This window comes from Cucurbita maxima, unplaced genomic scaffold (assembly GCF_002738345.1).
Source record: "Cucurbita maxima cultivar Rimu unplaced genomic scaffold, Cmax_1.0 Cma_Scf00012, whole genome shotgun sequence".
Classification (NCBI taxonomy): domain Eukaryota; kingdom Viridiplantae; phylum Streptophyta; class Magnoliopsida; order Cucurbitales; family Cucurbitaceae; genus Cucurbita; species Cucurbita maxima.
In genome coordinates, this window is record NW_019272028.1 from 3,207,957 (window position 1) to 3,224,336 (window position 16,380).

The 16,380-nt window shown below is 39.9% G+C and overlaps 1 protein-coding gene and 2 pseudogenes across 1 annotated transcript; 2 read left to right on the top strand and 1 right to left on the bottom strand.

Moving 5' to 3' along the window:
- Positions 1–2,020: 2,020 nt before the first annotated feature.
- On the bottom strand, positions 2,021–4,644 carry LOC111486864 (annotated as a pseudogene).
- A 1,466-nt stretch (positions 4,645–6,110) lies between these two features.
- Positions 6,111–9,391, top strand: LOC111486859 (putative wall-associated receptor kinase-like 16). Its single transcript, XM_023134003.1, has 3 exons — positions 6,111–6,951; positions 7,830–8,000; positions 8,073–9,391. Exons 1-3 carry the CDS (start codon positions 6,111–6,113, stop codon positions 9,272–9,274), a joined length of 2,214 nt encoding a protein of 737 aa, XP_022989771.1. The 3' UTR covers positions 9,275–9,391.
- A 1,207-nt stretch (positions 9,392–10,598) lies between these two features.
- LOC111487579 lies at positions 10,599–13,646 on the top strand (annotated as a pseudogene).
- The last annotated feature ends 2,734 nt before the right edge of the window (positions 13,647–16,380 follow it).

Genomic DNA, 16,380 nt, shown 5'->3' on the forward strand with positions numbered 1-16,380 from the left:
CATGTCAATAAATCTTCAATATCATATAATTATGGAGAGTTGTGTTTCCTAACATGATATCAACCACATGCTCTTAACTTAGGCATATCAATAAAGTTCTGAAGTGTTGAATAAATGGTGGACTTTGTTCGGGGGCTTCTGAAAAAAAAATCCCACATCGGTCAAATTACAGGGTTGATCATGAATTTATGAGTAAAGAATACATTTAACTGGATCGAAATATATCTCAAACTCAATCTAATCAAACCCTAGAACATCGTATAAAGGCATAAATCGTGTTTAAAGATAGTCGAACATGACATGCTTTAAGAATGGTAAACGTTGACGCCTAAAGTAAGAGGACTTTGTCTTGGCGTATTATTAACGACCAAATCAAATTAGACAATCTGCCTTTTAAATATTTCCACAAGACTTTTAAAAGGCTGCAAAATAGGTCAATGGCTGCATTTTATTTTGTTTTGTTTTATTTTATCTAGATAAAATAAATAAATTAATTATCAACTAATTTCTATTTAATAATAATAAAATCGTACCTTTTTTTAAAAACGTTTTTCACATTTTTTTTTTCAGATTGACTCAGATATGCCATGTAGGAAAATACAATTGGTGAATTTTTTAAATTAAAATTATATTTATGGTTGAATTTTTGTTGTAATTGGTGAATTGAGTTTTGAATGGTATAATTAATTTTGTTTTGATTTAATTTTACGATTAAACCGCTACCCAATTTGCGAATAAGGTGGCATGGCCCTCGGCATTGGCCATCACTTTGATCCAATAGACTTGAGCATCCTCCACCAAGACGGTTGAAGATGGTTGGAAGAAAGTCTCACATTGGCTAATTTAGAGGATGATATTCCTAAAAGGCCTCATACCAATGAGAATGATATTCCTACTTATAAATGAGTCTCTCCTGAGGCCTGTGGAGATATGGTCCACAAGCCTTGTCTCGGTTACGTATTCCCAAAAGGCCTCGTATCAATGGGGATGATATTCCTACTTATATACGAGCCTCTCGTGAGGCTCGTGGAGCCCTCAAACAATTTCCCCTTAATTGAGGCTTGACTCTTTTCCTACTATGATATTGTCCACTTTGAGCATAAGCTTTAATGACTTTAAGCCCTCGAATAGCCTTCCCTTAATCGAGGCTCAACTCCTTCTCTGGAGTTCTCGAACAAAATACACCTTTGTTTGACACTTGAATCACTTTTGACTACACTTTCGAGACTCGCAACTTCTTAGTTCGGCATTTGAGGATTCTATTGACATAGCTAAGTTAAGGGTATGACTCTAATAATATGTTAGGAATCACAGATTTCCACAATAGTATGATATTATCTACTTTGAACATAAACTCTCATGACTTTGATTTGCTTTGGAGAGGAGATCATATTCCTACTTATAAACCGATGATTATTTCCTAAATTAGCCAATGTGAGACTCCCTCCCAACAATCCTCAACACCCCTCTCCAATTGATGTGGGATCTCACAATCTTCCCTCTTGGAGGCCAGCACTCCCGCTCGCACACAACTCGATGTCTAGCTTTAATACCATTTGTAACCGTCCAAGCCCACCGCTCTGAGATACTGTCCGTTTTGTCCTATTACATATTGTCATTAGACTCACGATTTCAAAAACCATCTACTAAGAAGAAGTTTCAATATTCTGATAAGAAATGTTTTGTTCCTCTCCAACGAACGTGGATCTCACAAAATATAACCTTAGTTTCAGGCCTATTAAACAAATTATACCATGAACCACAAAAGAATGGGGTACTAGTACAATTTACACAGTTCCATCTCATTCTTTGTGCGTTGGCTTGGTTGTTCCTCACCATGGGTCGCCCAACGTAAAATCTACAATCATCCTCATTAAAGGGAGATTTATTGGTCTTTGTATGAAGGAAAAAACCACTGTCCCACTTGATTTGAGAGTGGAAACTGAGTATAAAATTTTCGTTTAAAGAGACTTATAGTTTATAGAAACCAGTTTGCTAGTGCGTTGATATTTTCGTAAACTCACTTCTTCCCGGTTATCAGCTCTAGAAGCACAATTCCAAAGCTATACACATCGCTCTTCTCCGTCAACTCACTTGTTAACAAATACTCCGGGTCCAAATATCCAAGAGTCCCTTGCACCATAGTGGATAATTGAGTTTGATCCAATGGAACCAACTTGGAAGCACCAAAATCAGAGACCTTTGCAGTGTAATTATTGTCTAAAAGTATGTTAGTAGTCTTGATATCTCTGTGGATTATGGGAATAGAAGCTGAAGAATGCAAATACGAAATGACACCGGCTGTTTCGGAAGCGATTCTCAAGCGAGCTTCCCAAGAAAGTGGGACGTGTTTGGTAGTGTCATGGATGTGATCGAAGAGGGTGCCGTTGGTGACGAACTCGTAGACCAATAATGGGACTTGGGTCTCCAAACAACACCCTAAGAGCTTGACCACGTTTCAATGGTTGATTTGGGAAAGAACAATGACTTCATTGATGAATTGGGATGTTTGGGATTGGTCTACTAATTTTGATTTTTTGATTGCTACTACTGAGCCGTCGGGTAAGATGCCTTTGTAGACTGTGCCGTAGCCGCCTTTTCCAATCACGGCGCTTTCATCGTACTTGTTTGTGGCCTTGTCTAGCTCCTCTTGGGTGAAGATTGTGACTGTGTCTGTGGATGATTTCCATTGAGAGAGATGTCGTTGAAGCATTAAGCCTCCATTTTCCTCGAAAAACTTCTCTTTTAGTTTGATGAGCTTCCACTTTCTGTAGCCCAAGTATAGCCGTGTACTCCCAATTACTAAGACTGCCAACCCCACCCAAATTCCTGCAAATAGATACATGAATGAAGCAGTAGTACCTGATTGAGAAGGATGATAAAAAAAGTTTAAAAGAATTAAAAGTTATAGTGTACATTTATTTTCGGTGGCTCAATCATAGAAATTTTAAAGTTCTAAAGTGTTTTACTTTGATCAATTTTATATTAGTTTAGAGTAAGATAAAACATGTTGAGAGAAACATGTAGGGTCATTAGATACCAAATCTGTAACATTCTAAATCCACATCTAGCTGATATTGTCCTCTTTACGTTTTTTCTTTTAGGTTTCCTCTAAAAAAACGTCTATTCCCTTCGTTCCTCTCTCCAACCTACGTAGGATCTCACAATCCACCTCCTTGAGATCCCAACGTTTTCGTTAGCACACACCACCCGGTGTCTGGCTCTGATACTATCTGTAACAGCCCAAGCTCACCGTTAACCGATATTGTCCTCTTTAGACTTTTCATATCAGACTAATCTCAACGTTTTCAAAACCTGTTTGCTAGGAGAGGTTTCCACATCCTACGTTTCCCTCTCTAAACAACGTGGTCGAATATTGATCCAAATCTTAAACGTGAAACGTGAAACATGGAAATATCAAATTAACTCACCAATGACGACGTGCACGTCAAAAGGCTTGGAGCTTTGAGTGCAACCTTCTCCCCCAGTCGTCCATCTCCTTTAAAACCCTTTGGACAATTACAAGTATAGTTCCCTGCAGTGTTAACACACTCAAACTTGCACTTATTCAGCCTTTCATCCAGGCAAGTAGCGGTTGTAGTCTCGTCTTTCTTGTAGCTTTGGGGTTCCGGATTGAATGAAAGAATAAGAGGAGCTACATTCATCCATATCTGAAACAACAACAAAATTCAAAACAATACTTCAAATCCACACCCCAATTATCATTTCCAACAATTCTAACAATCCCAAACACTTTACCTTGACATCCTTGAAGAAGATAAGGATTACCCTCAAACCCTTCCAAGCACCCACATCGATATTCAGATCCATCAGGGAGAGAGTTAACCATCATGCTATTGGGCCCACAAATACAATTACTTTTGTTGTTAGCCGTCAAGCAAGTGGTATTACTAATACCCCAATCAAGCACCGCCGGAACTCTCTTTCGTGTGAAATTACGAATATAAGCCGCCGAGAAATGAAACTTGTCTTCCTCAGTCACAAAGGCATACCCACATGAACTAAAACTCAAGACACCATTATGATCTTCGAAGCTCGACACAGTATAATTCAAACGCTTTAAGCCGCTGGGGATGTCTAGCTGACAGCACCCATTACCAGAGCAGGCGCCATCTCTTACGGTGGTGATGTTATCACACAACGCCACGCATGCTGTTCTATAGCTTTGCCCCTCGATTAGGCCAGAAAGATAAGCGTAAGTTTCACAGCCAATGACAATGAACTTGTTTTTGGTACTGGAAACTATGAATTCTAATAACTTGAAACCGGCGGAGGACGGACGTGCATCAAGGGTGTTGTTTTTGGGGTAGCAATCTTTGGCTGTGAAGTGTAAGATCTGGAGCTCACCGGAGATGGATATATTCGTAACTCGAATGTTGCTGGCCCGGAGAAATGGCGTTGGGCGATCGAAATGAGTTGTGTTACAGGTAATTAAATTTTTTTTGTTTAGGTAACACCCTTTCTTTGTGCCAAATGGATATGGAATCTGCAAGTCGCCACACCAATCGTCCCACCCGAGTAAGGCTTGAGATGCTGCTACCGCCGTTGCTGCGTAACCAGCAGTGATAGGATGAGTATGTTTGCGATCATGAGTCGAATGAGCGTCTCGATTTGTCGCCCCATGCGAAGGGAAAGGATGAAGATGGTGAAAGTTGTTGAAAGGTTTTGAGATGGAAGTGAAATTGAGCTTGTTGCTGAGAATTTAAGGACTTTGATTTGATTCTTTGGGGGACAGAGAATTTAAATTCTCTTCAACAAATTGGATGGAACTTGTCTAAAAAATTTCTAAGTTGATGGACTATTTTAAATTAATACAAAACCCAAACCAGTCTTGGATTTATTATTCAATAAATTACTGATGTTGAGGACGGTTGGGGGAGGAGTCCCAGGTCGGCTAATTAAAAATTGATCACGTGTTTATAAATAAGAAACACATCTCTATTGGCACGAGACTTGGAAATCAAATGTAAACCGATGACAGCTTATGCTCAAAGTAGACAATATCATATTATTAATAGGTGAATTGAGTTGTGAATAGTATAATTAATTCTGCGATTAAACAATTACCCAGTTTGCAAACAAGGCGGTATGGCCCTCGGTATTGGCCCTCACTGTGATCCAACAGACTTGAGCATCCTCCACCCAAACGGTTGAAGATTGTTGGGAGGGAATCTTACCTTCGCTAATTTAGGTTTATAAGTAAGGAATACATTTTATTGTACGAGGCCTTTTGTGGAAGCCCAAATAAACCCACTGGACTTATGCTTAAAGTGGATAATATCAATACCATTGTGGCCTTGAAGTCTTTGGCACATCTTCATGGTTAGTTCCCAGACCGATTTTTTCAGGGGTTTCTTTAAATTTCTTTAAATGACTCTCTAAAATGTCTACCGCTAGCCGATATTATCCGCTTTATTCCTCTCTCCAACCAACAGAGATCTCACAACATATAACCTTAGTGTCAAGCCTATTAAACAAATCATACCATGAACGAACCCCAAAATCATACCATGAACGAACCCCAAAAGAAGGCTACTAGTAGAATTTACATAGTTCATCTCATTCTTTGTTGAATAGATATTTTCAGCAGTAATTATCGACACTGAAGAAATTTATGCTCTGATTTGGTCGTTGAGGGTATTTTCTACCAACTTGTCTGAATTTGGTGTGTTATTTCTCATGACTTGACTAGTGGGATGCCTTGAGAGCTCTTTCTCTAATTTTGAGGTTATCCATTGTAATACTATTCACTAATTGAAAGTTCAAGACATTGACAATATAAATGTTCAAACGATTATGTATACCCACTTTTTGTTTTCTTTTATTTGAGCAAGTATATTAAAAAATAAAAAATTATTTGGGATGAGAATTAAAGAAGACAGTGAGAACGGAGATAATTAAAGAAAGTTTCTATGTCACGGGTCCGTTTCATAGATATTTCTCTAATCGAGTCGACAAGTCGATTGAGTGTCCATTTTTACAATTTAAACACGGCAAAGAAAAGTATGTCCCTAGAGATTGAGAACTTACAATTTGCATCCCAATTTCGTAAATATAAATCCAATTACCTTCTTTCTTCATTACAAACAATGAAACACATCATGGCATTCATGGTGATGATGGAGATAGCCATATTATCAACAGCCTTGGCCATGGTAGCATCTCAAGCCTTACCCAGGTGTGACGACCGGTGTGGCGACGTGCAGATTCCATATCCATTCGGCATCAAAGAAGGGTGCTATCTCAATCAAAATTTCTCGATCACTTGCAACAAAACCGATCGCAACGGACCTCCAAAGGCGTATCTAATGCAGACCAATATTAGCGTTACTAATATATCTACTAACGGCGAGCTTCACGTGTTGCAGCCGGTAGTGCGAACTTGCTACGACAAAGCAAATGGTAGTTTTGTTCCCAACGAATCCAATTTTTCTGTGCCGGCCATGTTCCCAATTTCTGGTACCAAAAACAAGTTCGTTACCATTGGGTGCAACACTGCTGGTTTAATCGCTGGGTATCTCCAAGAGAGTTTGTATGGAAGTGGGTGTATTTCGTTGTGTTTAAATAAGAGTGGAGTAGTTAATGGGTCGTGTTCTGGGAGTGGGTGCTGTCAGTTGGAGATTCCAAATGGGTTAACCAATTTGAGTTTGGCGGTGACTGGGTTGTTGAATTTCGCCGACGTAAGGACATTCAATCACTGTGGGTATGCTTTTGTAATTGAAGCTGATAGGTTCCAGTTTTTGTCACGTTATATTGAGAATTTTGAAGAGGAAGTTGAGGTTGTGCTTGATTGGGGCATTAGAAATGAAACAAGAATTGAATGTGGATCAAACGCCAGAAGGACTAATAGTATCTTTAATGGAACTCAATATCGTTGCCAATGCTTGGATGGTTACGAGGGGAATCCATATCTCCGTCACGGTTGTCAAGGTAAAGCTTTATTTATCTTTCGAGTTATGTGAGATCTTACATTGGTTGGAGAGGAGAAGGAAGCATTCCTTATAAGGGTGTGGAAACCTCTGTCTAATAGACGCGTTTTAAAATTGTGAGGCTAGTGGTGATATGTAATGAGCCAAAATGGACGATATCAGAGCTAGATACCAGATGGTGTGCCAGCAAAGACACTGGCCCCCAATGGGGTGGATTGTAAGATCTCACATCGGTTATAGAGAAAAACAAAACATTTCTTGTAAGAATGTGGATACCTCTCTCTAGCAAACATGTTTTAGAACCGCGAAGCTGATGACGAGGGCCAAAACTGATAATATTTATTAGCAGTGAGTTTGGGTTATTACAAATGATATCAAAACTAGACATCGAACGGTGTGCTAGCGAGAACGCTAGCCCCTAAGGAAGTGTTTTGTGAGATCCCACATTGGTTGGAGAGAGAAACGAAACATTCCTTCTAAGAGTGTAGAAACCTCTCACTAGTAAACGCAATTTAAAACCGTGAGGCTGACGGCGACACGTAAGAGGCCAAAACGGACGATATCTGCTAGCAGTGAGCTTGAACTATTACAAATGATCTCAGAGCTATACATTGGACGGTGTGCCAGTGGGGACGCTAACTCCCAAGGAAGTGGATTGTGAGATCCCATATCGGTTTGAGAGGAGATCAAAACATTTTTTATAAGGGTGTGAAAACCTTGCCATAACAGACAAGCCGTGAGGTTGACATCACTACGTAACAACGAGTCAAAACAGACCATATCTGTTAATGGTGGACTTGGACGGCTACTTGTTAGGAGATTTTAAAATAAGTTTGATGAGGATTTGTAACCTAACCACTGAATTTGAACCCTTTTTAGATGTGGATGAATGCAAGTATCCATGGCTGAATGACTGTAAGCACAAGGACAAGTGTTCTAACACTGAAGGAAACTATACCTGTCATTGTCCTAAGAACTTCCATGGAGATGGAAGAAAAGGCGGAAAAGGTTGCACCAAAAATTCCACCTCTTCCATTCCTATCATCATTGGTGAGTTTTTATATGTTCTTCACCCATGTTTTTCACTATAATATACTAAACAACAATACAATTAAAATGCAGGGATTGGGGTAGGCCTCCCAGTTTTACTAATAGCCACCACAACCATCTACTTGGGTTACAAGAAATTGAAGTTCATCAAACAAAAACAGCTTTTCTTCCAGAAAAATGGAGGCTTTGTGCTTCAACGACAGCTTTCTCAATGGAATTCACCAAACGACATGGTTAGAATTTTCAGCCAAGAAGAGTTAGAGAAGGCCACCAACAACTACGCCCAGGACACCATTGCGGGCAAAGGTGGCTTCGGTACTGTTTACAAAGGTGTATTGGACGATGGACTCACCATTGCAATCAAGAAATCAAAATTCATGGACGAATCCCAAACATCCCAATTCATCAATGAAGTCATTGTTCTTTCCCAAATCAACCATCGAAACGTGGTCAAGCTCTTAGGGTGCTGTTTAGAGACCCAAGTCCCATTGTTGGTGTACGAGTTCGTCACCAACGGCACCCTCTTCGATCACATCCATGACACTACCAAACACGTCCCACTTTCTTGGGAAGCTCGCTTGAGAATCGCTTCGGAAACAGCCGGTGTCATTTCGTATTTGCATTCTTCAGCTTCTATTCCCATAATCCACAGAGATATCAAGACGACTAACATACTTTTAGACAATAATTACACTGCAAAGGTCTCTGATTTTGGTGCTTCCAAGTTGGTTCCTAAGGATCAAACTCAGCTAACCACGCTCGTGCAAGGGACTCTCGGGTACTTAGACCCCGAGTACTTATTGACGAGCGAGTTAACTGAGAAGAGTGATGTGTATAGCTTTGGAATTGTGGTTCTAGAGCTTATAACGGGGAAGAAAGCGGTGAGGTTTGATGGGCCGGAAGAAGATCGAAATCTAGCCATGTATGTCCTTTGTGCAATAAAAGAAGACCGTTTGGAAGAAGTGGTGGAGAAGGGAATGGTGAGTGAGGCAAACATGGAGCAAATAAAGGAAGTGGCTAAGGTAGCAAGAGAGTGTGTAAGAATCAAAGGGGAGGAGAGGCCCAGCATGAAGGAAGTGGCTATGGAGTTGGAGGGGCTGCGGGCAACGAAGGGTGAGCATTCATGGGCCAACGTCAATTTATCCAGCGCAGAAGAGACGGTGTATTTGCTGGATGGAGCATCAGAGTCGAGCCAATTGGTTGGGAGTGGAAGTATGAGCACTGTGGGGAATAGCATAAAGCTGGAAATAACACTAATGGAGCATGGTAGATGATCTTCAGTCTATGAATTATATTACCATAAATGTTTACATTGCAAGTTCCTTTCATATTTAAGACTCATGTCTTAATCTGGTCCATGTGAAATTAGATTATGTTAATTAGTTTCTTTTCAAGTTTTTGTTTGTCCATTGGTCTCCTTCCTAGGATTTTGATAATTTTAGGAATCCCCATTCAAGGTAAAAATAAGATTTTTGAGTGGGCATACCATTATATCCCTAAATTCAGATTTTTCAAATAGGCTAGAAAGAAAATATGCGTATGACTAGAATACGAGTTCGGTGATTAACGGAAGTTATCTTTCCGTGGTGCTTGTTTGTTTGTATGTGTGCATGGGTGTCGCCGGTTAGGATAGTGTGTCTCTTGAACATGACCCTTGTGTTGTAAACTCGTCCTTGAGCGGGACCTAGTAAGCTAACCGACAACATAGGGGATTCAAATTTTTGTTTCTTTTGAGGATTCTATTGACATGAGTAAGTTACCTGATATGATATTGTCCATTTTGAGCCTAAGTTCTTATGGTTTTACTTTGAGTTTCTCCAAAAGGCTTCATCTCAATGGAGATAGTATTCCTTGTTTATAAATTCATGAGCTTTCCTTAAATTAGCCAATGTGGGACTCCATCCCAACAATCCTCAACATAATCAATGTGGGATCTCACAATTCTCCCTTTGGAGGCCATTACTCTCACTCGCACACCGTTCGTTGTCTAGCTCTAATATAATTTATAACAACCAAAGCCCACCACTAACAAATATTATCCGCTTTATCTCGTTACATATCGCTATCAAACTCACGATTTCAAAAATCATCTACTCCTATTAAACAAATTATATCATGAACCCCAAAAGAATGGTACAAGTACAATTTACATAGTTCATATCATTCTTGGTTGAATTGGTCTTTTCTCTCACTATCAGGCAGTCATTATCGGCATTGAAGAAATTTATAAGCTGATTTGGCCGTTGTGGGTGTTTTCTTCCAACTTGCCTGAATTTGTATTTCTGATGGCTTAGACTTGTGAGATACCTTGACAGCTCAGAATTCTCATTTGAACTAAGAACAAGAAGAGAGTGAAAAAATATTTTGTTTTCTTTTATTTGAGCAAGCATATTAAAAAATAACAAAAGATAGTGAGAACCGAGATAAGGAAGGTTTATTTGTCACAGGCGGCCCCTTTCATAAATATTTCTATGATGAGTCTACTAGTCAATTATGTGTCCATTTTTACAATTTAATCGCTGCAAAGAAAAGTCCGTCCCTCTCTTTCATTCTATATATAAATCCAAATCTCTTCTTTCTTCAATACAAACAATGAAACCCATCATGGCATTCATGGTGATGATGATCATAGCCATATTATCAACACCCTTGGCCGTGGCAGCATCTCAAGCCTTACCCGGGTGTGAAGAACGGTGTGGCGACGTGCACATTCCATATCCATTCGGCATCAAAGGGTGCTATTTCAATCAAAATTCCTCGGTCAATTTCTCGGTCACTTGCCACAAAACTGATGGCAACCGACCTCTAAAGGCGTTTCTAATGCATACCCATATTAGGATTATCAACCTATCTGCTAACGGTGAGCTTCATGCATTGGGGAGGGTAGTGCAAAATTGTTACAGGGACGCATTTACGAGGGTTTCCAATCTTTCTGTGCCGGACATGTACCCACTTTCTCGTTCCAAAAATAAGTTCATTACCCTTGGGTGCAATCATGTTGGGTTAATCATGGGGGATTACTTAGGGGGTGACTTTGAAAGTGGGTGTATTTCTGGGAGTGGGTGCTGTCAGTTGGAGATTCCAGATGGGTTAAGAAATTTGAGATTGGCGGTGGGTGAGTTGTTGAATTCCACTGACGTATGGAACTTCAATCCCTGTTGGTATGCTTTTATAATCGAAGCTGAGAGGTTCAAGTTTTTGTCAAGTTTTATTAAGAATTTTAAAGATAAGGAGGTTGAGGTTGTGCTTGGTTGGGGCATTAGAAACGAATTAGAACTTGATTGTGGACTAAACGCCCGAAGGAATAATAGTATCTTTAATGGAACTCATTATCGTTGCCAATGCTTGGATGGTTACGGGGGAATCCATATCTCACTCAAGGATGTCAAGGTAAAGGCTTATTTATCTTTCGATTGGATGGTGAGATCTCATATGGATTAAAAAGGAAAACATAACATTTCTTATAAACATGTGGAATCTCTCTCTAGAAGACGCGTTTTAAAACTGTGAGGCTGACAGCTATACATAACAGGCCAAAACGGACAATATCTGCTAGCGGTAGGCTTGAGCTGTTACAAATAGTATCAGAGTTAAATGTTGATCCCCCAAGGGGGTGGATTGTGAGATCTCACATCCGTTGTAGAGGGGAACAAAGCATTTAAGGGTGTGGAAACCTCTACTAGCAAACGAGTTTTAAAACCGTGAGTTTGACGGCGATGCGTAATAGGCCAAAACAACAATATTGGTGGACTTGGGTAATTACAAATGGTATTAGAGCTAGACACCAGACAGTGTGCTAGCGAGGACGCTAGCCCCCCTAGTAGGTGGATTGTGTGATCCCATATCGGTTGGAGAGAAGAACGAAGTATTCCTTATAAGGGCGTGGAAACCTCTCCCTAGAAAACTCGTTTTAAAATCGTGAGGTTGACGGCGATACATAACGAGATAAAACGGATAATATCGGTGGACTTGAGATGTTACAAATGGTATCAGAGCTAGACACCAAATGGTGTGTCAGTGAGGACGCTAGCTCCCAAGGGGTGAATTGTAAAACCCTACCTCGATGGGAGGAAACTAAACCTTTTTTATAAATGTGTGAAAATTTTTCTCAAGCACATATCAAAATCAACTGTTTGATGATTTTAAAATAAGTTTTATTAGGATGGGTAACCTTAACCCTAAATTTGGAACCCTTTTTAGATGTGGATGAATGCAAGTATGCACGGCTAAATGACTGTATGCACAAGGCCAAGTGTATTAACACTGAAGGAAACTATACCTGTCGTTGTCCTAAGAACTTCCATGGAGATGGAAGAAAAAGGGGAGAAGGTTGCAACCCAGATTCCACCTCTTCCATTCCTATCATCATTGGTAAGTTTTTGTATGTTCTTCACCCATGTTTTTCACTATAATATACTAAACAAACATACAAATAACATGCAGGAATTGGGTTAGGCCTCGCAGTTCTACTAATTGCCACCACAACCATATACTTATGCTACAAGAAGTTGAAGTTCATCAAACAAAAACAGCGTTTTTTCCACAAAAACGGAGCCTTTGTGCTTCAACGACAGCTTTCTCAATGCAATTCACCTAAAGACATCGTAAGAATCTTCAGCCAACAAGAGTTGGAGAAGGCCACCAACAACTACGCCCAAGACACCATTGCTGGCAAAGGTGGCTACGGTACCGTTTACAAAGGTGTCTTGGAGGATTGACTCACCATTGCAATCAAGAAATCAAAACTCATGGACGAATCCCAAACATCCCAATTCATTAATGAAGTCATTGTTCTTTCCCAAATCAACCATCGAAACGTGGTCAAGCTCTTAGGGTGTTGTTTGGAGACCCAAGTTCCATTATTGGTGTTCGAGTTCGTCACCAATGGCACTCTCTTTGATCACATCCACGACACTACCAAACACGTCCCACTTTCTTGGGAAACTCGCTTGAGAATCGCTTAGGAAACAGCCGGAGGCATTTCGTATTTACATTCTTCAGCTTCTATTCCCATCATCCATAGAGATATCAAGACGACCAACATACTTTTAGCCAATAATTACACTGCAAAGGTGTCTGATTTTGGTGTTCCAAGTTGGTTTCTATGGATCAAACTCAACTAACCACGCTCATGCAAGGGACTGTTGGGTACTTAGACCCTGAGTACTTATTGACAAGCGAGTTAATTGAGAAGAGTGATGTGTATAGCTTTGGAATTGTGATTCTGAAGCTTATAACGGGGAAGAAAGCGGTGAGGTTTGATGGGCCGGAAGAAGATCGAAATCTAGCCATGTATGTCCTTTGTGCAATAAAAGGAGACCGTTTGGAAGAAGTGGTGGAGAAGGGAATGGTGAGTGAGGCAAACATGGAGCAAATAAAGGAAACACGGCTAAGCTAGCAAGAGAGTGCGTAAGAATCAATGGGGAGGAGAGGCCGGACATGAAGGAAGTGGCTATGGAGTTGGAGGGGCTGCGGGCAACGAAAGGTGTGCATTCATGGGCCAATGTCAATATATACAGCGCAGAAGAGAGGGAATATTTGCTGGATGGAGCATCAGAGTCGAGCCAATTGGTTGGGAGTGGAAGTATGGGCACTATGGGGAATAGCATGAAGCTGGAAATAACACTAATGGAGCATGGTAGATGATCTTCAGTTCTATGAATTATTACCATAAATGTTTATATTGTAATTTCCTTTCATATTTAAGACTCATGTCTTAATGTGGTCCATGTGAAATTAAATTGTTGGTTGTCAATTGGGTCTCCGTCCTATGATTTTGACAATTTTAGGAGTCCCCACTGAATGTAAAAATGAAACGATTTTATATTTATCTAAAAACTCTCTTTTGGAATCTCCATTGTATATTAGAAGATTTGCTCATTAAATCCATACGGGGAAGATTTTTGGGTGAGCATGTAGTATGTTAGGGTAAAATTACCATTATGTCCCTAAATTGAGATTTTTCGAGAGGCTAAAAAGAAAATATGCATGACTAGAATACAAGTTCGGCAATATGGATGAGTGTGGTATGCATGATATAAGAAATTACAAAAATGCTCTTATGATGAGATTGTGATGAATGATATTTTATATGCTTTTTTGTTGTGTTAGAAATGAGGATGAGCTATTGTGATATGTGCTCCGGGTGATTGATGGATGTTATCTTCCAATTGAGCTTGTTTGCTTGTATGTGTGCATGATATAGTATGCGTTATCTTCAGGTGTTTGACTGTATGTTCTCTTTATAGTGCATGTTTATGTACTAGGTTAGAACGCATTTAGAAGACTAAGCACCTTAGGATCATGAACGACAACCAAAGGGTTTTAAACTCTAGTGCTCCCAGACCAAGAAAGACTCGAGGTGTTAAAACAGAATAGCATAGAGTCAGAAGCACGTTACGTCATCTAGCCACCGTAAGACCTAATAGACCTCTTCAGCTCCCAAATATGACAAAGGCGAAATTTTAATTATGGTTTACATGCTTAGGTGATCGGTATGAAAATCTCCCTAGCAAAGCATGCACGAGAGAACATAGTTGAGATTAGGGCACTACAGCTAGATTGGTTTACATGTTGACCCAGATCAGTATGTTTTTATAGACCTTGCACCCCAAGATCGTGAGTGATTAGAGATTTAGACCTATGTGCATTCAGAGAATGGTTTGGCTCGAGGAGCTAACCCCGAATGTCCTGGAAACAAAAGATGGGATTTAAACTGCCTAGAAGCCCCTAAGAACCTCATAGGTCTCCACAACAACCAAGAACAACTATGGTACCTCATCGGGCTATAACAATGTGAATAGTGTCATCAGACTGTCCACTACATTTTTCGCTCCAGTACCGTACTATTGAGACTCTACTCTGATTTCTATACTGTGGAGCTAAGCGTCACCAGTTAAGGTAGCGCGGCATGTGCCCAACCTAGTGGAAATGACCTGGGGTCTCTTGAACATGACCTCTATGCTGTAAACCCGTCCCGAGGGACCACATAGGGTGACCGACCCATGGGAGATCGCTTCCCCCAAACTTTGGTGACTTTATGGTCCCGTGGGAGAGTTCATCAGCTAACCCCATGGATGATGTTCAAATTCAGATCCAGCCATATTGTCTCGAGGTCGCACCTCAACTTAGAACATTGGTCATTCACTACATAGAAACAAGGCAAGCCACCTAAGTCATAGAAAAGAAAGATTGGAAAACTGATACAAACCATTAGGGGTACGTTTCAGTTCAAAGACCCGCTTGGAACGTGGGGGTACCCAATTGCTTAGATAGCATTGGAACCTAGGCCCAAACTTCCTAGAGCCCAAAGTAAAGCATATGGATAGTGAGTACTTTTATACTCTCTCCTCTCCTCTTTCTTTTTTAGGTGTTCGTAGGCTACCAATGAAGGTGGAGGAGCATTCGAGAGCTGTGCAGTCACAGAAGGTAAAGTTGCACTGTCACACTGGTGAGCAACTGATATCTTGAATTGAGGCACGGTCTCATCATATCTCATAGAACAGTATAGTATCACTTTCTAAACATAGCTATGCAACTTCATCCCTCATAATATTATTTGTCCTCACATCACTTTGTCATAACGTGATCAACAATTTCTTACGATAAAACGGTAAACATATCTCTAATCTATACCCTTCATCCAGTATAGTTTCTTCCTCATTATCATGCCTCAAACTTTTTTTCCTTTGGTAGAAACTAAAGCTATGTGATTCACATCGTGACTCAAATTACTTTTAAAAAAAAAAACATTTTTAAAGTAAGGTAGGTAGCCCACATAAATTGACTTTAATGTCTTCATCAAATAGGACCGAGAAAAGAAAAAAAATGGTTTCTTTTATATATATATATATATATATATATATATATATACACACACACATACATACACACACACTCACTGCATTCATGGTGACACCAATCTCACATGGACCACCAAGCTCATGTGTCCCCAGGTTTTTTTCCTCTACAGTTTCGTAACTTCGCACATGCATAGGTGATAGTGAGATCCTCAATGCCCTCTTGGCAAGATAAGCCATCAGTCAGGTGTACAATGGTTGGATCACAGTCAACTTCCCAATCCGCGTATCCCTCAGGCCCTCATAATCTCAGCCTATAGGTCATTATAAACCATGCTAGAAAGATGACTTATGCAGCTCACTTTGCATATATATAATATATACATACATGCAATTGAAGTTTCTTTAACTTTTGTTTTTCAAATTTTTCGATCTTTAAATTGGGTGGTTGAGGCTTAAATGTTCTAAAAAATTCATGGTCTTTTATCTTAATTACTAATAATTCTCAATCGGGCTCGAAAAAACTTCGAATATAAGTCAAAATATAAAAACAAAGATTTCGAATTGTCCCAACCAAATCA

Excerpts from the sequence above, each read along its gene's own strand:
- LOC111486859 (XM_023134003.1), top strand. The coding sequence starts at position 6,111 with ATGAAACACATCATGGCATTCATGGTGATGATGGAGATAGCCATATTA. Across the intron at positions 6,952-7,829 it reads TCTCCGTCACGGTTGTCAAG|ATGTGGATGAATGCAAGTAT; the intron begins GTAAAGCTTTAT and ends AACCCTTTTTAG. Across the intron at positions 8,001-8,072 it reads TTCCATTCCTATCATCATTG|GGATTGGGGTAGGCCTCCCA; the intron begins GTGAGTTTTTAT and ends ATTAAAATGCAG.